At 62.5% G+C, this 21,653-nt stretch overlaps 2 protein-coding genes across 2 annotated transcripts; both read left to right on the top strand.

Moving 5' to 3' along the window:
- Positions 1-644: 644 nt before the first annotated feature.
- On the top strand, positions 645-3,441 carry HPCAL4 (hippocalcin like 4). The gene is made up of 4 exons (XM_032202342.1): positions 645-700; positions 2,417-2,586; positions 2,709-2,924; positions 3,145-3,441. The coding sequence occupies exons 2-4, from the start codon at positions 2,425-2,427 to the stop codon at positions 3,340-3,342; spliced, it is 576 nt and encodes a 191-aa protein (XP_032058233.1). The 5' UTR covers positions 645-700; positions 2,417-2,424; the 3' UTR covers positions 3,343-3,441.
- Positions 3,442-5,432: 1,991 nt separating this feature from the next.
- On the top strand, positions 5,433-15,877 carry NT5C1A (5'-nucleotidase, cytosolic IA). Its single transcript, XM_032202226.1, has 6 exons — positions 5,433-5,568; positions 11,372-11,539; positions 12,315-12,444; positions 12,653-12,775; positions 13,223-13,407; positions 13,683-15,877. The coding sequence occupies exons 1-6, from the start codon at positions 5,464-5,466 to the stop codon at positions 14,046-14,048; spliced, it is 1,077 nt and encodes a 358-aa protein (XP_032058117.1). The 5' UTR covers positions 5,433-5,463; the 3' UTR covers positions 14,049-15,877.
- Positions 15,878-21,653: the final 5,776 nt, after the last annotated feature.

Below are 21,653 nucleotides of genomic sequence, written 5' to 3'. Positions count from 1 at the left end.
GCTCACAGACACATCCCCCGAGGGCACGGCCCCCCCCCGAGGGCTCGCCCCCCCCCCCGGGCCGTGCCGGTGCCGCCCGCAGCCGCTGGGGGAAGCTGCAGCCCTTCGCATCCGCCGCCGGGGCCGGGCTGGGGGGGGGCTTGAGGGGCCCGGGAGGCACCGGGCAGTGGAGGGGGGGGGACACCCGGGGTCCGGGGGGGTCGCTGCGGCAGCGGGGAGCGGGAGCGGCCCCCCCGGGCTGCCCGGTGTCGGCCCCCCCGGGTGCCGCAGCCCCCGTCCCCGGGTGCCCCCCACTCCCCGCCCCTCCCGGCCCGTGCCGAGGGGCCAAATCCTGCCCCCCCCCCCGTCCCGGTGGGGATCCGGCCCCGGACACACCAAGGGAGCTGCATCTGGCCGCGGGGGGGTCCCAGCCCTGCCTGCGGCCAGCACCCCCCGGCGGCCCAGACCCGCCCCCCCCAGCACCCCAGTGCCAGTTTCTCCTCCCAGCATCCCAGTACGCCCCCCCCAGTAACCCACCCCACCGCCCCCCCCGCTGATTGACAGCTCTCCCAGCCAATGGGTGGGCGATGCCGTGGGGGGGGGCGGGCGACCCGCGGCTACAAGAGGGGCGGGAGCGGCGCGGGGCAGGGCCGGGGGCTGCAGCGCGGCCCCTCCGGTACCGGCACCGGCTCCGCTCCTGCCCGGCGCCGCCGCCCGCCAGGTAAGGGCCGTGGGGGTCGGGAGCCGCCCCCCCCGGGGCGGGACGGGGCTGCCGTCGGGGCCGGGAGCCGCTTCCCCCCCTCCGCCGTCGGGCCCCGGTGTCGGGCAGGCGGCGGGGAGCAGCGCTGCCCCCGGACCCGGCTCCGGCTCCGGAGGGTGTCGGGGTCGGAGCCTCCCCCGGGGGGGGGCAAGCACCCCCCCGAGTGCCCCTGCCCCAGCCCGGCCGCCCCGTCCATCCCCAGGGCTCCGAGCCCTGCTCCCTCCTTGGGGTGCGGCTGGGGGGCACAGCCCCCTGGGTGCCCTGCGCTGCCAGGGTGCCGGCCTGGGGGGCATCCTTAGCGACCCCCTTAGGGCTCCTCTTCTGGAACCAGTGGCCACGGTGGTACCGGTACGGTGAGAGGAGGGGGTTCGGTCGGGTCAGGGGTGCCAGGGCCCTTCTGGCCCCAGCTGCTGCCCCCCAGGCTGGCACGGTGTGTGCGGGGTCCTGAGCGGGATGGGTGCTCGGGGTCTGTGTCCCACAGGAGCCTTTGTGCCCTGGCCTCTTTGGGGGCTTCACTTGCAGGATGAGGAGCTCCTGAGGTGCGGTGCTGCTGGCAAAGGTTCTCCTCGCTGCTCCCTCCTGGGAAGAGGAGCCTCCCGCAGCTCTTGTGTGGCTGAGAGGGCACCGGGGGGGCCGTGAGCATGGCACATCCTAGGGGTTAATGGGTCCCTGGGGCTGGGCTGCGGTGCCAGGAGGCTGGCGCAGCTCCGCAGCCGTGCCGGGGGGCTCTGGGTTAGCGCTGAGCTCCGTGGGCGTCCGGACGCTTCCTGGGCTCTGGCTGCCGAGGGCTGGTGGGTTCAGCGCTGCCGCGGGCGGTGACAGATGCTGGTGGGATGCTGGGCAGGAAACAGCCTCAGCTGCTGGGAGCGGGGCTGGCGGCGAAGGCGAGGAGCCTGCATCGTGCTGGGGGGGGGCTTCTGCCCATCCCAGGGCACCCCCAGGTCCCGCGAGCCCACGTGGCCAGGAAATCCGCTGTGCAAAGGGCAACAACGGGGCTTGGTCGGGCTCCAGGTGAACTTCTCCTCAACTTTACGGCGAGAGGAGCTCCGGGAGCGCTCAGCAAACCATCTGCTGCTCGGGCTGAGCGGCGCCGGCAGCCAAGGCTGCGTGGGAGCGGGCACGGCGCGTTTTGGAGCCGCTCCGCCTGCTGCCCACGCACCCATGGGCTCGGCAGCGCCCTGCTGCACCGCGGGCAGCCCCAGGGACGGGGGGCGAGGCTGCGGAGCTGCCCCTCAACGAGGGTCAGGCACCAGCGGGGTGCTGCAGGCTGCACGGTGCTGGTGAGGTTTGTCCTTGCTTTGATGCCACAGCAGGGACATGTCCCCACCTTGTGCCCCTCTCCTGGTGTGCAGAGTCTCGTGTTGTTGTTGTCCCATCCTTAGAGGGGTGCCTGGCCGTTGTGGCCTGGTGGAGCACATGAGGAGCTATTCTGGGTGTTCATTGCTCTCTGAGCATCTTCCTGCAGCCTGAAGGGGGGACTGGAGGTGATGCCGTGGCTGTGCTGGGGGCTGCTGTTGGGCAGCTCCTGCAGCAAAGGACCACGGCTGAGCGTCGGTGCTGAGCCCAGCCCTGGTGCTGCGGTCACTGGTGTGAAATTGGGCAGAGAGCAGACAGACGGGGCAGTGCAGGGCCCAGGATCACGGCCGGCACGCAGGAGCCCCGCGTTTCCCCCGCCAGGCGCAGCCATGGGCAAGCACAGCAGCAAGCTGGCCCCGGAGATGCTGGATGACCTGGTGAGGAGCACGGAGTTCAGCGAGCAGGAGCTGAAGCAGTGGTACAAGGGCTTCCTGAAGGACTGCCCCACCGGCATCCTCAACCTGGAGGAGTTCCAGCAGCTCTACATCAAGGTGGGCTTGGGCTGGGGGCCTGCGCGCTGCCTGCGGGGCTGGAGCACCCTGACCCTGCTGGGGCAGCCTCTGCGCCCAGCTCCCCTCCCCGTTTCGATCTCTCTCTCCTCTCCTCCCCGCAGTTCTTTCCCTACGGAGATGCCTCCAAGTTTGCCCAGCACGCTTTCCGCACCTTTGACAAGAACGGCGACGGGACCATCGATTTCCGGGAGTTCATCTGTGCCCTGTCTGTCACCTCCAGGGGGACCTTTGAGCAGAAACTCAACTGGGCCTTTGAGATGTACGACCTGGACGGGGACGGGATGATCACACGCCTGGAGATGCTGGAGATCATTGAGGTACCGGGGCTCAAATAAGTGGGGGTAGCTTGCGTTGTTCCAGGCTTTTCGCGGGTATTGGGCCCACCAAAGAATGGGTTTTCCTGTCCAAAACCTTGTCTGAAAAGCACCCAGGTGTGGCTGTGCAGGGCACAGAGAGGCAGCCGTCCTGCCCCTGCCTTGTCCTGGCACCTTGTGCCCACCCAACGCTCCCCCCCTGGTGCTCCTCTCCTCGCTGCAGGCCATTTACAAGATGGTGGGGACTGTGATCATGATGCGCATGAACCAAGACGGGCTGACGCCCCAGCAGCGCGTTGACAAGATCTTCACCAAGATGGACAAGGACAAGGACGACCAGATCTCCCTGGAGGAGTTCAAGGAGGCAGCGAAGAGCGACCCCTCCATCGTCCTCCTCCTGCAGTGCGACATGCAGAAGTAGGGCGCCGAGGGCTCCCGGCTGGACGGGCTGTGGCCACCCCAGCTCCCCGTGACAGTTTCCATCCCCTCTTTCTGCTGTGCCCGCTTGGCCCCGGCTGTGACCCACGCTGTCCCTGCTGCCACCCTTCTGCCTCCACTCCTGGCCACCTCGGTGGCTGTGTCTCTCCCTCGATGGGCAGAGCCTGCCCTGGGCACCACTGGCTTGGGGTGCCCCCAGAGCAGACCTCTCCAAGCAGACCTCTCCCGGCCTGGAGCTGGACTCCCTGAGGCTGACAGCGAGGTCCCAGCTCCCCGGGCCGGTCGCCCCCATGCCCCTGCTGCTCGCTGCCTGCTGTCCCCACTGCTCTGCCTGGCCCCATTCCTGATCCCACCCGAGAGCAGCTCTGTGCACTGACCCCATTGCTCGTGGTGCCTCCAGGGAGGCTGAAGGCTCCGGGTCCTGTCCCTGCTCTCTCCTTTGCTGGCAGCTCCCCGTGGGGCTGTCTGGGGGCTCGGGGCTGGCCCCAGGAAGCTGCAGCCCCCATTTCTTTGTCCAGATTTAGCTTTGCTGCCTCTGCTTCTGCTGCTGGGAATGGCCAGGGCTGGTGAGGGGACTTCAGAAAGAGCAGAAGTGTCCAGATCCGCCCTTGGACATGGCCAGTGTCTGATCCCAGAAGCCACCTTCCATCCCATCGCCTGTGGGAGCTGGTGGGGCCAGTGGGGGACCTCCAAAACTGCCCTGGTGGTGTTTGGGGTGCCTGTGGAGTTTCTGGCCTTCCTGAGAAGTGACGTGGTGCCTGCTGTTCCAGCCTGCTGCCTCCGTCCCTCCTGCCCAGGGCAGGGATGTTGTCAGGGTGTTTAGTCTGCACGTTGTGGTGTTGATGTCTGTAATGTCTGTTAGGAGGCTGTGGACTTGGTATCTATTTTTTTAATGGAAAAATAAAATGTGCCCCGTGTGTGGTGTTCCCCTGAATGGTTACTGGGAGCCCGTGCCATCCAGGAGATGGAGAGGCCCTTGGACAGCGGGGGGTGGGGGGTCTGCCTGGAGAGCCATGAAGATGGACGGAAAGGTCACCCCTCAGCTGTGCAGGCAGCTTTGGGGAAGGGAATGACGTTATCCTGCAGGACATGGGTAGGAACAGGCAGCCCTGGCCCTGATCTGGGTCTCCCCTGTCCCCCAGGAGCTGCACCCTGGCTGCCCCTTTATTCAGGGGCACTGCTGGGGGAGCTGGTGGCAGTGCCCTGGGCCCGTGCCGGTGCCATCACCCCCGGGACTGTTGCTGCTCATCTCTTCCACCCCCATCCTCCCAGCACAATTCTCTCCTCTGGCCTTTCTTCTTCATCAGCAACCTGCAGAGATGGGGCCTGTTGCTGAGGAGCTCGCACCAACTGTAAATGTCTCTCCGTGGTTAAGGGGCTGGGTTTGGCTCCTGCTGTGCCCGCAGCCACACGGCTCCTTCCACCCCGCGTGGCACCCACATCCCCTGCGTCCTGAGCAGGCAGAGGGGGGGTGCTGGGGGGCAGCTCCGGGCATTTGGGCTGTGTGTGTGTGTGTGCAGGGCTGCACGCTGGGGGAGGACGGGTCTGGGAGCCTGGGCCTGTGCCAGGGTTGCCGTGCGAAAGGGCAGGAGCTGGAGCTCCAGAGGGGGCTCCCAGAATAGTCGCCGCGATCCTGGGCTGTGAAGCTCCTGCTTCCCTCCGTGTCACCCCCGAGGAAGCTCCGGTATTTGCTGGGGAGACCCGCGAGGGCCCTGGGGACATGGAGCGTGCCACGGGCACGGGGCGAGGCTGCGCTCCCCGACGGGCGGCCCCGAGGGCTGGGCTCTGAGCCCCCGGCCGAGCGCTGAGCCCAGCGGATCGCCGGCACCGGCAGCACCCCCCGGTGCGCTCCCCGGTGCCGCCTCTCGCCCCTCCGCGTCCCCCCCCGGCCCCGTCCCTGCTTGCCCGGGGGCTGCCGGTGCCCCGGGGCGGCTGCGGGGCGCCCCCGCCCGGCCGTTACCGGGGACCGGGGGGGTGCGGGGCGGCGGCGGCAGCGGGCCCGGTGCCGAAGAGGTTAACCCGGTGGGTTGGAGCCCGGAGCTCCGCGGGCCGCCCTATAAAGCGCCCCGCCGGCAGCGCCCGGTGCGCACGGAGCCGCCGCGCCATGGAGCCGCCGGGCACCGCCGGGGCACCGGGCGCGGCGGGGCGGCCCTGGGAGGACGCCAAGGCTTTCTACGACAACCTCGCCCCCAAGAAGAAACCCAAATCGGTGAGAGCCCCGGGATGCGCCCCTGCCGCCGAGGTGGCCCCCAGCCCGGGGAGGGAGCCCCCTGCCCGGGGAGGGGGGTGGCTGCCCGATACCCCCCGGCTGCGGTGCTCCCCCTGCATGCCCCGTCTCCTCCGGCCCCCTCTCCCTCCAGGTCCCCCTCCGAGTGCCCCATCTCCTCCAGGTCCCCCTCTGAGCACCCCCCCTTCCTCCAGGTCCCCTGCGGTCCTTGGGTGCCCTGTCTCCTCCAGGTGCCCTGGGCTCCACCTGTGTCTCTCCGGTTTTCCTTTGGTCCCCCCCCCCCAGGGGGCCGTCTCCTTAAGGGTCCCGGGGGAAGCCCTGGATGTCTCCAGGTGCCCCCCGCTCCTTCGTGGCATCCCTGCGTTGCCCCTGGCTGCCTGAGGTCTCTCCAGAGCCCCCGATCCCCCGGGTTCCTGCATGTCCCCGGACTGTCCCTGTGTCCCCCCAGGGCTGAGATGTCCTTGTGGAGCTGCTCGGTGCCTGCGAGCTGCCTGTCCCCTGCACCCAGCTGGTGGCCAGGGTCAGGAGGTGGCCGTGGCACAGCAGGGGGACAGCCCGGAGCACGAATCCCTGCCTGGGGGCGCTGGTGCCACCCCAAGTGGGCTCCCCCGCTCTGGGAGATTAGAGCAAAGCCTGCGTTATCTAACCAGAGCTGAGCCCTGCTGCGTTTAAAAATGGGAGCTCTGGAAGCTGTGCTGTGTCTCAGAATAGCCGTGGCAGCGCTGTGCTGGCAGCCTGGCGAGGCGGCCACCGGCTGGCCCTGGCCCCACTGCCTGCGAGCTGCGGGCACCGGAGCGGGGGCACTGCTGGGGCCGCTACCACGGGACCTGGGGCACGCAGGGCCTGTGGTGGTGAGGCTCCTGGGGGGGGACCCCCAGCGAGAGGAGCTGGCCAGGAGGCCGCTCTGCAGCCCCCAAGTGGGGGCACCCCCTGCTTCCCCGTGGGGGACCCCTGATCCGTGCTGTCACCTCGCCCTGCCCGTGGGACAGGGGCAGGCTGGCATGGGGGGGGATGCAGCTGGTTTTCTGCCACCCCACGCTCTCAGCCTCCTGCAGGCGTTTGCCTGAGCTCCTCCTCAGCCTCTCCTGGCAGCACGCTCGGTGCCCACCGTGCCCGTCTCTGCCGTGTGTGGGGGGAAACTGAGGCACGGGGCATGGCGTGGTTTGCTCGCTTGGCAAACCAGGGGCAGAGCCAGGATCCAGGTGCTCAGGCCCCGAGGTCGGGCTGTGCCCCCCATCCGTGCGGGACGGGGGCCGATGCCCGCACCCTTCCCCAGGACAGGCTGCGTCCCCGTGCCCGCAGCCGGGCACCTCGGCCGCCCTCGCACACAGCTGGGCTGCACAGCCCTGCCAGGCAGCTGTCGTGCCCCGTGATGGATGGCTGCTGAGCACTTTTCTGCATTATAAATAATGTGTTCTGAAAACTCAGAAACATCCCAGCCATTGCCCTGAACTTTAATCTGATCCTGAGCAGGGGGCTCGCAGCTCCCAGGGCTTCCTTGTGCCTGCGGGAAATGAGGTTTGCTGCCGTCCGCCTGTGCCCTTGCGGGTGCTGCTGGGTCTGTCTGTCCTCCTGTCCTGCTGCCTCCTGCAGGTGGGCTGGCAGGAGGCAGGGTGATTTGGGGTACATTTTTGGGAGCACGTTCCTGGCTGGGGAATGGGCTAACACAGCATCCCCAGAGCCCGGGGGGCTCCCTGCTTTGCAGGGGTCTCTGCTCTTCCCGCGCCCTGGCTCCCACGCCTGCTCCAGCCTCGCTCCTGCCAGCTGGGGGAGGTCAGCAGTGAGCCTTGTCACCCTTCAGCAATGTGGAAAATGTCCCCCAGCATCTCCTGTGACACCGTGTGGGGAGGAGAGGCCAGGCTGCTGGGAGCTGTGCTTTGCTGCTCCCCTTCTCTGGGTACCCCTCGTCCCCTGCCCCTCCAGTCCCCTGCACCCGTGGGGACCCATCCAGCCCAGCGGGGTGCCTCCTGTGCTGGGCTCTCCGTAGGTGTTGGGTGCAGTGACTTTTGGGACGCTTTAGCTTGCAAGGAGACCTGTGCTTGACCCCAGCTTCCCTTTTGTGTTCAAGTTTCACACCAAAATTCACCTCCAAGCCTTGAATTTCACCACCAGGTCTTCTGCAGGAGCCAGCCAGGAGCCAGCAGCATCGCTCCAGGGTTTTGGGTAGAGGTTTGTCCCGCAGGACCAGGATCAGCCCCAGGCGGTGCAGAATTACCTGCTGCACCGGGCTGCAGGCTGGGTCTGCCTGGCCTCGGGGGGTGCCAGCGGGAGTTGCCGGTGTTGGGGGCACGGGGGGCACCTGGGCTGGGAGGGCACGGCTCCGCTGCGTGGCCTGGGAACGTGTGGGATTTCCAAACGTCTGCCTCTAATCCCTGGGGGGCCGCTCAGGATTTGCGTGCGATTAGGAGGGCGGTTTAAAGGCCTGCCAGCTGTTGGGGCTGCGGAGGAAAACGTGGCGTTTCTGCTCACTGCAGGACACACCTTTACATCTAAACTGAAGCGTTTGGGCTGGGTTTGGTGCTTTGAGGAGCTGGAGCGTGTTGGGAGGTCACTTGTGTCTGGGGTGGGGTTTGGACCTTGAGGCTGTGCCAAGGGCTGGGCTGTCGGCATGGGTCCCTCCTGTCTGGGCTGAGCCCAGAGATGCACCCGGGGTTATGATGGGACCTTACCCCCCCCTGCATCCTGCTCACACCTCTGTTAAACACCTCAATCATCTCCTGGGGGAGCTTCAGGACAGGGCTGGATGTGGCTTCCCATGGGAAGGGAAGAGGGGAGAGGAGCTGACCCTGAATCCCCAGGCACAGCTTCAGCTGGATTTGGCTGAGCAGAGCCCCACGGCCGCTTCCTGGGGGTTTTGTGGGGCACTGGGCTGCAACCAGCCTTGGATGACCTTGGGTGCTGCTCCGAGGGCACTTGGGGTGCCCAAACCTGCTGGAGCTGGAGGCTGTGTCGGGATGGGGCCCTGTGCAGGCTCCACGAGCCTCGTGGGACTAAACGTAGCCCAGCAAGGGCTGTGGGATGCGCACGCTTTCTATTAAAATGAAGGGTATTTTCTCCCAGAACTGTGGAGTTTCACAGGCAAAATGGGGGCTGTTGGGTTGTTCACAGAGCTCTGGTGGAGGAGTTGAGGTGCTGTGGTTCCCATAGTGCTGTGACTTCCCAAAAGCCACTTCTCGAGCGTGGTAATGACCATCTGCAGTAACAGCGGGGATGGAGATGCATCCAAACAACCTCGAGGAGGGAACGCTTCCAAATGAAATCTCCATTTCAAAGCAATGTCAGAATGCATCCCCCCTCCCTGCAGAGCAGAATTGCCTTGTTCCCGAACAGTCAGCGTTTCCCAGAGCGCAGCAGGGCTGCCGGGGCTGCGAGCTGTGCTGGTGCCTGGCCGAGGCTTTTCCTGCAGAAGGTGCTCAAAGGGGCAAAGCCTCCTCGGCGGGCGCGAGCAGGATCTGGCAGGTCCCGTTCCCAAAGGCTTCCCGCAGGTGGCTGGGGCTCCGGCAGCCCACGCCGGGGCAGAGGAAGGCCCCGAGCTCACGGTTATTTTTATTGCTGTGTTTATTACCTCTTAAATTAACCTCCTGGAGGCTTGTGCCTTTAAATGGCAGGGAAGGGACCTTGAGCAGCCCGCTGCCGTTGCGCAAGGTGCCTGCGCTCTTGGCACCGCCGCTGCAAGGTGTGTGCAGCGTGGTGCAGCTTCGGGCCGGGCACCCGGGGGCCCTGCACACACATCCAGCCCCCCAGCACGCCTGGGTGCTGTGCGTGCCGCTGAGCTGCTGTCGGTGCTGGGCTGGCAGGGCAGGAGGCGCTGCGCTGCCACCGGGAGCAAACCTCTCCTTACCCGGAGACACCGCGCGGAGCGGCCGCGCTCCTTGCTGAAGGCTAACGGCCGGATGCCCCAAAGCCTTTAGAGGTTATTAATATTAATATTTTCAGGTAATAAATGGGCCATGACACCGGAGTTATTAATTAGTGAGGCAGAGTGCTGAGATTTGGCCCATAATCAGTTAATAGCTAACACCCACCAGGCAGCTGAGTGTGCGGTGGGGTTGAGACGCTCCTGGGGGTGATGCTGCTGCTGCTGCTCTGCTCCCACATGTGCTTGAATAACTCTGCGTGTCCTGGGGGTTGTTCAGAGAATCACAGATCATTCAGGTTGGAAGAGACCTCTAAGCTCATCTAGTCCAACCTTTAACCTAGTGCTAACAAGTCCACCACTAGACCATGCTCCTGAGTTCTGCATCCACCTGTTTCTTGAAGACCTCCAGGGATGGTGGCGGCTACTCCATGGCTGCAAAACCTTTTCGGTACAGAAACTTCTCCTGATATCCAACCTAAAAGCTGGGGGGAAAAAAAAAGTCTGGTTTGGGAAAAAAAAAGAACAACAAACGCCTCTTTCCCAAAAGAGCAGGCTCAAAAGGGGATTTTATTTCTCTACAAGGGTCCCTCTGGTCACAGTGATGTTCTCAGACTGAGCTAATCTGTATCTGGTCCTAATCGCCCACTGCTTAATCTGCTTGCTGGGGATTTTGGGTACTGATGCGGCTTCAGAGAGGCGTCAACCACGCTGCAGGGCTGGCCCCGGGCGCTGCCTGTGGGGTGGTGCAGTGCTGGGAATGGCATGGGGGCTGCTGTGAGTCACTGCTGGGTGCGTCTGTGCCGGGCAGGATCGGCAGAGCCAGCGTGGGGCAGAGCGAGCCCCGGGGCAGGCCCAGCCCTGCGGGGAGAGAAGGTCCCCAGTGCGGATGGGGCAGCTCGTCCTTGCCAGGCTGCTGTTCTCGCAAAGCCCAGCCCTCCGCAGGGTGGGAGCCTGAACTTTGGAGCACCTGGGTGTGCGGAGCAGGCTGGAGAAGGCACCCTCCGCCTCCGGGCAAGCGGCATCGCTGGGGGATTACTCACAGGCAATGTGCTGCGTGATCCTGGAAATCACGGAGGAGCTGAGGGCGAGGTGTTTCCGCAGTGCTGACGGCCTGGATTTCACGGGCTCCCTGCGGGGATGTCCCCGAGCACCCCGAGCCGCTCCCAGCAGCGGGGCTGCCTCTGCTGCCCTCCGTCCTGGGATCCGCTCTGCTGGCAGAGGGGATTTTTCTTGGCCATCAGCAATGACCTGGCTTTCAGACTGCAGGTGGTGATGGGGATTAACACCTTCCAAGGGGAGAGGGAGGACCGGCAGGGGTCAAGAGGAGCCTGACTTTTGTGGTGCCCCCCTCTGGCTGCCAAGTCCCACCGACGGCCCCTTGTTGACTTCAGTGGATGTTGGATCAGGTGCACGAGCATTAATAATAATGACTCATAAATCATTGCTCGCACCACCTGTTTGTCGTGTTTCCGCCCACAATAACTATATCGAGTGTGTTTATACGCTCAGCTGGCATGGGCTGTTTGTCACATCTGGACGGCAGCACGGGAGTGTGGATCTGGCCGAGCCGCAGCGTGTGGTTTTTCCTGGCAGGAAGGAAAAAGCCACACAAATTCCTTCTGCGCGGGGTCAAGTGGTTCACCTGGGGCGGCGCCTTGGGTCTGGACGTGTCCCAGGAGCCTGTTGGCCATGGGAGAGCTTGAACACGGTGCAAGCCTCAGAAAAGGGGCCTCGGGTGCGTGGGGACAGCACGTCAGGGTGCATGCAGGGCTTCTCCCCTGGAGCAGAGGAGGATGAGGGGGGCAGCTGCCTGGTCAGTGCAGCCACCCCAAAGAGGCTGGGCTGTCCTGGTGGGGGCTGGCTGCTGCCTCCAAGCAGGGGGGCCACCAGCGTGGGCTGCCCCCCACTCTCACCCTTTGCACGCAGCCAAAGCCTGAGAATGCCATCACCATTGCGGTGTCGTCGCGGGCGCTTTTCCGCATGGAGGAGGAGCAGAAGATTTACAACGAGCAAGGGGTGGAGGCCTACGTGAAATACCAGCTGGACCATGAGAACGAGCCCTTCCTCCCCGGGGCTGCCTTCCCCTTCGTCAAGGTGAGCACCCGCCCGCGTAAGCTGAACCCCACCCACGAGTTTTGGGGCGAGGGGGCACAGCGGGGCGCTGCACACGCAGAAGGGATGGGAAATGAGGGACATACCCACACAGCAAGCAGTGTGGATAAACCTGGCGAGGATGTGCTGCTTCCAGGGCTGGGGGAATGCTGAGTGTTCCAGATTGGCCAACGAGCCCGAGAATTGCAGAAATCATCTCTTTGGATCATATCTAAAGCTTCCATTTAGGGAATTTTCATCTCGCTCTCTGACAATAAAATTGGCTGAATTTAGTCCTGCTGCACAGTTGGCCAGTTTCTAATTTTGACATGTCAAAATGAGGCATTTCAAATTTCAAATATGTTTTCCAATTTCTGCCCCAGTTTTGCTGGATTTGGTGCAGTTTCTTCTGCTGGCCCTCACTGGAGCCATCTCTCACCTTTTCCCAATGAATAAGCAAATCCCCTTGGTGGGGAGAGACTTACTCCCTTCCTGACTGCTTGAGAAGCCCTTCTCTGTAACTCTGAGCTGATGCAATCTCAGCTCCTATCAGAAACTCGAAGCCTGTTTCAGGCAGTAGAAGGGTGGCTGTGTGATTTATTTTTTTTTCCCCAGTGCAGCCCCTTTTTTCCCAGCTGAAGCCACTCGCTGGTGTGCTCGTGGCTCAGGGCGCAGCTGGGGCAGGTCCCTGGTTTTGGTGACCAGGAGTTGTGCTCGGTGAGGAGGGCGGCAGGGCCGTGCCCGGGGCTCGCTGACCCTCCTGTCCCCGGTGCTGCAGGCGCTGGAAGCAGTGAACACGCAGCTGCGCGAGCTCTACCCTGACAGCGAGGAGCTCTTCGACATCGTCCTCATGACCAACAACCACGCGCAGGTCGGGGTGCGGCTGATCAACAGCATCAACCACTACGGTGAGCTCAGCACAAAGCATCCTCGTGCAGGTGCTGCCAGCTTTTGGGGGGGTGTTGTGGCTGGGCAGCGGGTTAAGGAGATGCTTGCTCCTGTCTCTTCCACCAAACCGCGTGCTGAGCCCGCTCCTCCCAATCTTCCTGGGCTCTGAGTGGAAGCTGGCACTTTTTGGGGGCAGCCGGGCTCACCCCGCTGTCCACCTGCCCTCAGATCTGTTCATCGAGAGGTTCTGCATGACGGGAGGGAACAGCCCCATCTGTTACCTCAAGGCTTACCACACCAACCTCTACCTCTCCTCCGACGCCGAGAAAGTGAGTGGGGCCATTGAAGAGGGTGAGTCTGGGGTCCAGCCTGGGGCTTGGGGGGGATGCCCAGAGCCCACAGGGGTCGGTGCCAGGAGCGATAACTCCGGTGTCCCCGTGTCGATGTGCAGGTGGGGTGGCTTGCACCACGTCCCATCAAGGATGGGATGTCCTTGATGCTCCAAAGAGCCTCCAGTTTCCATGGGGATAAGGCTTTCCTTGGGCTCCACAGCTCTTCTGGTGCAAAGGCGCTGTCTTCCCCCTTTAATTCTTGCATGCAAAGTGAGCACTGTCATTTCAGTTCTTGTTTTCGCTGTGAGAGGTCTCAGGGCCGAGCTGCAGGCGCTGTTTGGTGCGTGCATTTCCTCCCTGTGTTTGCTTGCAGCCTGCTGTGTTTTGCTCTGCTCCTCAACAGACGAGCGGTGTGGCTGGGTCCTCAGGTAGGTGCCACCTCTCACCGTGTGCTTCGTGTCCCCAGGGATTGCTGCAGCCACCATCTTCAGCCCCAGCAAAGACCTGGAGGTGTCGGAGAACCAGCTGCGGGTGGCGTTCGACGGTGACGCCGTGCTCTTCTCGGATGAGTCGGAGCAGATCGTGAAGGCTCACGGCCTGGATATGTTCTTTGAGCATGAAAAGGCTCACGAGAACAAGCCTCTGGCACAGGTAGCGCTGGGCGTCCTGGCACGGTGCAGCCAGAAAAGGCTCTGGGGGAGAGGCAGCCTGCAGGGACGGCTGCACCACGGGGAGTGCGATGGGGCTGGGGGGCTGGCACTGCCAGACTGGGGCTGTGGGATGGCTCCGGCTGCCCCTCGGTGCCACTTCTGGGGGGCTGTGGGGAGAAGGGCTTGGAAAGTGTGCCCAGTCCTGGTGGGACTGGGTGTCGGGAGCAGGGGTCAGCACGGTGGTCTCGGAGTGACGGCTGCCTCTTGCTCCGGCAGGGACCCCTGAAGGGCTTCCTGGAGGCCCTGGGGAAGCTGCAGAAGAAGTTCTACTCCAAGGGGCTGAGGATGGAGTGTCCCATTCGCACCTACCTGGTGACGGCCCGGAGCGCCGCCAGCTCGGGAGCCCGGGCCCTAAAGACTCTGCGCAGCTGGGGCCTGGAGACGGACGAGGCGCTGTTCCTGGCCGGGGCTCCCAAGGGGCCGCTGCTGAAGAAGATCCGGCCCCACATCTTCTTCGACGACCAGATGTTCCACGTGGAGGGAGCCAAGGAGATGGGCACCGTCGCTGCCCACGTCCCCTACGGCGTCGCCCAGAAGCACAAGCGGCCGGCGCAGGAGAAGCAGCCCCAGAACAGCAAGTAGGGAACAGCACGCGCGGAGCTGGGCCGATCCCGGCAGGAGCCCGGTGCAGGCGGAGGAGGAGGAGGAGGAGGAGGCTGCCGCAGCCTCCTTCAGCCTCAGTGTTTTTGCGGTGTCGTGACGTTGTCCCCTTCCCTCGTGCTGCCTCCCGCGAGGCGCTTCCCCCTTCGTCCGCACTTGCTTCTCTCGAGGACGGGTCTTGGTTTTTGTGCGCTGCTCAGGCCGGGCAGGTTTCACCTTATTGACCCTTCTTCAAACCCCGGGTGATTTCCAAAAGTTTTGATTTAAAGAGCAAATGTTCAGGGTGAGCTGTTGAACTGGAAAGTTAGGAACACAAAAAAAAAAAAACAAAAAACCACCTTTTGTGCAGCTTTGAAGCAAAATGCCGTCCCTTTGCAGTAAAGTGAACCCCTAACTTTGTTCCCTTGCTGGGAAACCCAAGGGAGATCCGGCACCTGCTCCCCAAGGAGAAAACCTCTCATGGCTTTGTCCTCCCACCAAGGTTTTGTCAGCTGCACAGCTTTTCTTTCATACACTGGAATTCAGAAAAATAGAAACAAACACATATTAAAAACAAAACAAAACACTTATCTGCTTGGAGCTTTGGGCCAACGTGCTATGGGCCCAGGTTTTTAAATGTGGGTTCCAGGGCTGGATGAGTTGGCACGGAAAAAACCATCTCAGTAAGACATCCAAAGCCCAGCTCTTGCGTGTGCCTTCCAGGGTCTGCAGACACAAGCCTAGGGCTTGAGTTAAGGTAAAAGCAGGCCCCAACATATTAGGGACATCATTTGAAGTCCATTTAGATAAATCTGCAGAGAATTTCAGCCTTGGGGGTTTAATTAAAGGATTTTTTCCCCTCTCTAAGCTGAGCCCGTAGGAATTGGCAATCTTTTTCTCCTCAGCTTCTTAAAACCTCTAGTGTTTCCTAAAATAGACACCTCTGCTCGTGATGCTGTGAGAAAGAACCAAATCTCTGATTAAAAATCAGGAAGAGAAACCAATTGGAGTGCTGCTCCAAAATCCCTGTGAAAACGACACTGACATTACTGCACAAAGCCATGTCCCGAAGGACACACTCAGGATGAAAATGTGAAGAATACCACTGCTGTGTTTTGCTTTATTATTATTATTATTTTTAATTCTTCAAGGCAGAGCATGCCACGGTTGGGCACAAAGGGTGCCCATGGGTATCAGATGGTATTTTCAGTTGCTTCCAACTTTGCAAACGCCAGTTCTGTGGGCTGAAGTTTCCCCAGGTATGTGTCTGCCCCTGGCTTGACTTTGCTTCAGCTAAAAGCTCAGCCTTTCCCAGCAGTGAGGCTGGAGTGGCGGTTATTGCGCTTCTGACAAATACCCCAACAAGCTAACGATACCCTCATTGGCCCTGCAGACTGTTTTCTCATTGCACTAAATCCTGCTCTAGCAGTGAAAAACAAATTGCACTTTTCCACTCCCCGACTCCTTCACCTTGACAGACTGTTATTTGTCACACCTGGGTGACAAATGCCTTGGAGGAAGGTCTGAGATCCAAACAAAAAGAAGGCTTGAAAGAAATGAGTATTGCAGTAACACATCTGTTAATGTACAGGTCTATAAAAAGGTCCTGTTTTTTTTTGTTTTTTAATGTGAACCCCAGATACTGGGATCTGAACGGTATCTCGCAGCCCTTTTTGGCAGAGGCGGAGGATAACAGCCTGGCCTCCCAGTAAACATTTCCAAGGTGTTTCCTGAAGACCCCATTTTGGAAGCCTGGCCAAGCTCAGCTCGCAGAGGCTCCTGCCAGACCGGGAGGTGATGTTGCGAGGGGAACGGCATCACCAGTGAGCCCTTGGGAGGCAAGGCAGGGTGCTGCTGGGATGGGATGGGATGGGATGGGATGGGATGGCCTTGGGATGTGCAGGGAGCTGGGCACGAGCCTGAGGGCAGCAGCACAGTGTGGGCAGCTGTGTTAGGGACTCTGCTTAGGGTCTGCCTGCTGCCAGGGCAGCTCGGGGGACATGGGGCTCAGGAAACGCTCCCCAGGTGAGACGAGCCCCCTTTGCACCTCCTGCATCCCTCCTGCACTGGGAGGATTTTAGGATTTTCCCTTCCCGCGATGGCTGCTCCGTTTGCTTTCACCCGTGTGGCTTCCGACGTGTTTTTTCTCCTCCACCACTGACCGGCGGGCGTGGGTTTGCTGCTTGTGTCCTGTCCTCGTGTGCCCACCCGTGCCGTCTGCTGGGGCTGGCTGTGTGTCTGACCGCCCGTGCGGCCGTGCCTTTTGTTCCGCGCTGGCCACCAAATGGACTTCCCTGCTGCATGTCACTGCTGCGAGTTTCACCTCATTGTTCTCCAGTGTTTCTTCTTGTAAACGAACTGCTACGATAATGAAACCCCTTTGGGTGTTTTTCTGTAATAAACTGTGTTGGTCCCAGCCTGACTTTATTGCAGTTCTCACAATGGGTATTTTGGCTCCCTGGTGCAGGCAGCAAGAGTCTGGGGTCCCTGCTTGGGACCTCCCAGGCTTTATGGTGAAGGGATGGGGGTGATTAGAGGAAAAAGGGCCTTTGGGGACTTAAGGGATTTCAGAAAATGTAACAAAAGCAGCTACCTGGGAGCTGGAGAGTGGTGGGATTCCAAGGCAGAGAGATGTGCTGTGAAACCTCCCTCTGCTCCGTGAACGGGCTTTTATTGAAACCAGGACTGGTGATGAAGTCCTGGATAAAAATACAATTTGGCAGAAGACTTTTGTCAACTTGATCTTCTCCCATCCAACAGGTGGGAGGCAGCAAAAGCTTTTTAGAAGAGATTTATTGCTGCTGAAGTACCGGGTTTATCCGAATAGCGACACTGCAGTTCTGGTGTTGGCTCCTCCCCGCCAATAAAGAGAACAGATGGGTTAAGGGGAAGCAACAAATTCTCCATCCCTCGCCAAATATAGCTGAGGAATGTCCATAGCCCCCAGGGCAGCATCTCTGCATGGCCCTCAGCAGGATGTTCTCCAGCAGACTTGTTTGCTGGGGGCGCTTTCCCTGTGCCCACCCCCAGTTCTGCACCTCCATCCTCCAGCTGCCTGGAGGGAAAATCAAACTCCAGCACCAGTAAGTCCAGTAAGTCCCCCACTGCACCCACAGAAGTCCAGGGACCCACCCAGCCCGGAGAGGTCGGGATGTCCACGCAGACACCAGGAGCTGGCTCTGACGTCCGTGCAAAGGCCACCCAGAGCTCCTGGGGACCAGCGTGAGCCACGGAGAGACATGGGGCAGCGCTGTGCAAGGAGGGAAGGGGGAGGGTTTGTCATTGGGGTGCTGCCAGCCTGAGTTTTTGTTTCTGTTGCCTGTTTTCTGAGATTTTTCCTTCATCAGGCATCGAAGGGCTTTGCAGTGAGAGTGCTTTAAAATAAAGGACATGGAGGAGGAGAAAGCGGAGGCAGAACTGAGGGAGCATTATGCTGCCTCTCAGCTATTGTCAGCGCAGATGTTCACAAGGTGGTTGTGGCTGTAAGCAGTAAGAACTGCTTTTCGTGACAAGCCCACGATTTAACCCCAAGAACGTGTGGGGCCAGTAGGTGAGGGTGTGATGCCCCGATGACCAGCTGCACGGCAGGGAGGTTGGGCAGAGTGCAGGCAGGGCAGGTCCTGACACCTCCCTGCCTCAGTTTCCCCATCACCGTAACAGAGCGCAGAATTATCCAGCGGTAACATCAGGTCCGGAGGGTGACTCCTGCTCCTTGCAGAAGAAAAGCAGAAATCCAGGAGTACTCCTAAGTGCAGTGAAACCCCATATCCCTGTGGTGATGCCCGTGTGCCCCCTGGCGTGCAGGGGCCATGCAAACGCAGGGTTGTCCCCGCAGTGCTGGCAGGGACAGGCTGCACTGGCAGGGCTGCACCTCGTCCCCGCAGTGCACGTCATTTATGTCCTTTCTGGAGCACAGAACAGGAGCCAACACATGCGGCCAGGGACCCGCAGCCATCGCCGGAGAGTAAAATGTCAGGGCAGGGGAGAGCCGGTGACAGGATGACAGAAACACCCGGCGCTGGAAGAATAGATTAGAGGACCTGGCGGCAGGAGAACAAGCAAAGGGCACTCGCTATCAGCGCTGGTGGGGCTGTGCCAGGATTTGGATGGCCTGACCACCTCGTTCCTTCGACACCGCTATTTATAGCAGTGTTTGCTGATGCCTCTGTCACCGGAGCCTAAAATGGTTTCTCCGAGCGGTGCTGGGCTGGCGGGGCCGAGCCGCCTGCGCCGGGGAGGCCACCAACGAAGCGGTGACTCAAAGGGAACGCGTGTGAGCTGCTCCTCGCCCCGCTGATGGAGGCCTGTCCCTCTGCCAGGAGACAGCCCCGCGCCCGCTGGCTCCCTGCAGCACGCAGCGAGCGCTCCTGTCAAATCCATGGCCCCTGGCAGGAGGCCTCGGTGGGGTGCGGGGGTCGCTCTGCCGCTCCTCCTGCCCCCAGCCCGGGCTCAGCCAGGTGTGGAGCCTGGCAGTGGGCTCAGCTCCTCCTTTGTTCCGTGCTGCTGAGGGAACCCTGAGGCTGGAGAACCCCGGGGCTGGAGAAAACGCACATGGCAAAGCCCCCCTAAGTGCAGGCAGCTGTGTCCCCTTCCCACCAGCGGAGCCGAGCACTGAAAACCAGCCTCATTTTTCTGGCTCTGCCCAGGGCAGGGAGATGGAGCTGGGGATGTTTCCTCTCATTTTCCCATTCCTGCAGCAAAAGCTGCGTCCAAAAGCTCCGCCGGCAGCACGGTGCCAGGCAGCACCGGGAGCCTTCGTTCCCTGGGCAGGGGCCGGGGGCTGCGGAGCCGGCGGAGCCTTCCCCGGCGGCACCGGCAGCGAGCGGGGCTGCGGCGGGGCCCGGGCCGGGGCCGGCTGCGGTGCCGGGAGGGGGCCGCGAGGGGGCGCCGGGGGCTGCGGACCCCCACGGGCGTCCTCGCTCCTGCAGGAGGGCGGCTGGGGAGAGCTGCCCCCAGCCCCATAGCCATCACCCCCACGGCCACTGCTGCCCCCACGGACATCGCTGCCCCCAGCCCCGCATCTCTTGCCCCCACAGTCATCACTGCCCCCACAGCCATCGCTGCCCCCAGCCCTGTGGCCATCGCTGCCCCCAGCACACCGCCTCGTTGGGGTTCACGCCCCATGGGGAAGGGCGGCTGTTGGGAGCCCCCTGAGCTGGGAACATGGCGCGTTCTTGTTCTTTTCAGCGCCAGTTTCCACATGCAGCACCGTGGCTGCAGGTGCCGGCGTGGCACGGAGAAGCCATTTCGGGCACGGTGGTGCTGCGGCATGGCTGCCGTTTGGGTGCAGAGGCAGGGCGACTGTCTTGGACACCATGGCACAATGGACCTCTCGGGTGCATGGCAGGGTGGCCACCCTGGGGACGGTGGCGGGATGGCCGTGTCGGGCACCGAGCAGCCCGGGGTGGCCAGGCCGTGGGGCTGCGGGGCTGCAGGGCCACCAAACAGCATGGCTGGGGTGCTGGGGGCCTTTCCTGCTGGCTGTATAAATAGGCCCCCGCTTCCTCGGCGGCCAGGCGGCCTCCTCCAGGTGCGGCTGGGAATCATTAGGAGCGCTCTGCGCCGGGCTGAGTGTGGGAACTGGAAGAGAAAGCTGGAGAGAGGCCTTCTTTCATCTCCCCACTCCCTCCTCCCCCTGTGTCTGCCAAGCCTGGCTTCCTTTTGAATCCTTTAGCTTGTGCCAAGCGAGGGAGAAGAAGGGGGGGGGGGGGAGGGAGGAATAAAGAGAAAAAAGGAAGAAAAAAAAAAAAAACCACAGGAATGCGTCCAGGGATCTGGCTTCATTCAGGCTGCTGAGCCCTGAATACCCCGGCTCCCGCTCGGGGAGCCGGAGGGAGGGAGGCTGCGGCCGCCCCCGCCACGGAGGCAGGGGGAAAACAAACAGGGAAGCGGCATTTGTGCCCCGGCTGTTACCACAGCGACTGACAAAGGGCTGGCGGGCAGCGGGCTGTCTGCGAGGGGGCCGCGGCCGCGTCCCCCTGCCGCGGGGCCGGGGAGGCAGGAGCACGGGTCAGGGCGCCCCGAGCCCGCGGGGGGAGCGAGGGCCCTCGGCGTGTCTGGGTGAAGCCCGGGCCGCGTTTCATCCCGGCGTGGGGACGTGGTGCCCAGACAGACGCCCTTGTGTCGGGCCTGTCTCGCAGTACAAAGGCGACAGGGCCGCTCGCAGGGAGGGCGCGAGGGGGAGGGAGGAGAGGCTTTTCTCCGGCGCTCCGGGAGGATGGGTTTTTTTGACTCGATGCCGACTTTATTCCCAGCAAATTAATAATTTCCTCTCACGGCAACAATGTCGGCCTGTGTGTGTGTGTGTGTGTGTGCCGGTGTCTCCCCGCTGCCCTCCCAGACGTGCTCCCCCCCCCTCTCCTGCTGTGCACGGAGGGTCTGCAGCACGGTGGTTCCTCCATCCTCGCCCCCAGCCGGGCTCCCTCCAGCTGTGTGTGACCGCCAGGCTCGGCCCAGCTGCCGCGGCCGCCTCGGGAGCATCCCGGAGAGCGGGGCCCGGCTGTGAACTGATGGTGCGAGTGCAGGAGGTGGCGGGGAAGCACACTGGGTGGCGGCGAGGGAAAGCGCGGCTGCGGGAAGGAGCGCTCGGCTCTGCAGCCTGCTTGGCAGAGCGCTTGGTGAAACGGGAAAGCGAGCACACGGGGCAGCCCCCAGCACGCCCTCGCCTCTGCGCCTGGTGCCGGGGATGCAGAGCAGCTGCAGGACGAGCTCGGCGTGCAGGACGGGAGCAGCAGCCACCCCAGCTGCTGCAGGGGATTTTGGCCTGGTAGTGGATCTCTGGTGGTTGTCCTGACCCATGAGTACTTAGATAGCTGTGCACAAACCCCTGTGCACACGCTTGCTCGTGCACACACCTTCTGGCATGCCACAGCTGCATTCTGTGCGTGCCTTCTGCGCGTTCGCTCCCAACACCCCGAGCCCGTTCCCACAGCCCTGCCTGCGCGGCTGCCTGCGGATCCCTCTCTCCCTCTCTCATGTGGGCACACAATATGGCACAGAGTATCAGGAGATCTGGGAACGCAGTCCATTCCTCTGGCAGCATTGTGTTTTGTTCCTTATTTATATCCCCGGGGTGGTGCCACAGGTGGGCAATTGTTCCAGCTGACAGCCTGAAAGGCAAAGAAACAAGATTTAACTTCCTGCTATTCAATTAGAGAAAGTGAGCATTCATCACCAGCTGCTGGCTGCTGGCAGGAACAGACCCACCCGCCGCGGCAGGCTCAGGAAAAGCTCTCCGTGGCAGGAAAGCTGCCGCGGGCACGGCGAGCTCCCCGCACGCTCAGCTGCCGCCGCTGCTCCTGGGAGCCTCTAAGCGAGGCTGGGTGCTTCCCTCCTGCCCCGCTCTGCAGTTGATGTCCTTGCCTGTGGTCGGTTTGGGGAAGGAGATGGCCTGTTCAAAGCAGCCACGCTGGAAGCACTGCAGGTTAGGGGGGATGCTGAGGCAGGAGAGCCGTGAGCTCGCAGGGCTGCAGGGAGCGGTAGTGCAGCGGCTTCCCCCAGGGGCCTCTGCCCTGAATTCTGCAATCCCCAACCCTGTGGCCCCTGTGGCTGAAGGATGGTGGTGCTGGAAAGCCCCCTCAGTCATGCCCTTCCCCGTTGCTGTGCTCC

This window comes from Aythya fuligula, chromosome 23 (assembly GCF_009819795.1).
Source record: "Aythya fuligula isolate bAytFul2 chromosome 23, bAytFul2.pri, whole genome shotgun sequence".
In the NCBI taxonomy this organism is placed as follows: domain Eukaryota; kingdom Metazoa; phylum Chordata; class Aves; order Anseriformes; family Anatidae; genus Aythya; species Aythya fuligula.
This window is presented reverse-complemented; position numbering and strand designations above follow the sequence as displayed.

What these genes read in the sequence shown, in the direction of transcription:
- HPCAL4 (XM_032202342.1), top strand. Translation starts at nt 2,425, where the DNA reads ATGGGCAAGCACAGCAGCAAGCTGGCCCCGGAGATGCTGGATGACCTG. An exon ending in TCCAGCAGCTCTACATCAAG is followed by an intron (nt 2,587 to 2,708) that starts GTGGGCTTGGGC and finishes TCCTCCCCGCAG; the next exon opens with TTCTTTCCCTACGGAGATGC. An exon ending in AGATGCTGGAGATCATTGAG is followed by an intron (nt 2,925 to 3,144) that starts GTACCGGGGCTC and finishes TCCTCGCTGCAG; the next exon opens with GCCATTTACAAGATGGTGGG.
- NT5C1A (XM_032202226.1), top strand. Translation starts at nt 5,464, where the DNA reads ATGGAGCCGCCGGGCACCGCCGGGGCACCGGGCGCGGCGGGGCGGCCC. An exon ending in CAACAGCATCAACCACTACG is followed by an intron (nt 12,445 to 12,652) that starts GTGAGCTCAGCA and finishes ACCTGCCCTCAG; the next exon opens with ATCTGTTCATCGAGAGGTTC. An exon ending in GAGTGGGGCCATTGAAGAGG is followed by an intron (nt 12,776 to 13,222) that starts GTGAGTCTGGGG and finishes TCGTGTCCCCAG; the next exon opens with GGATTGCTGCAGCCACCATC.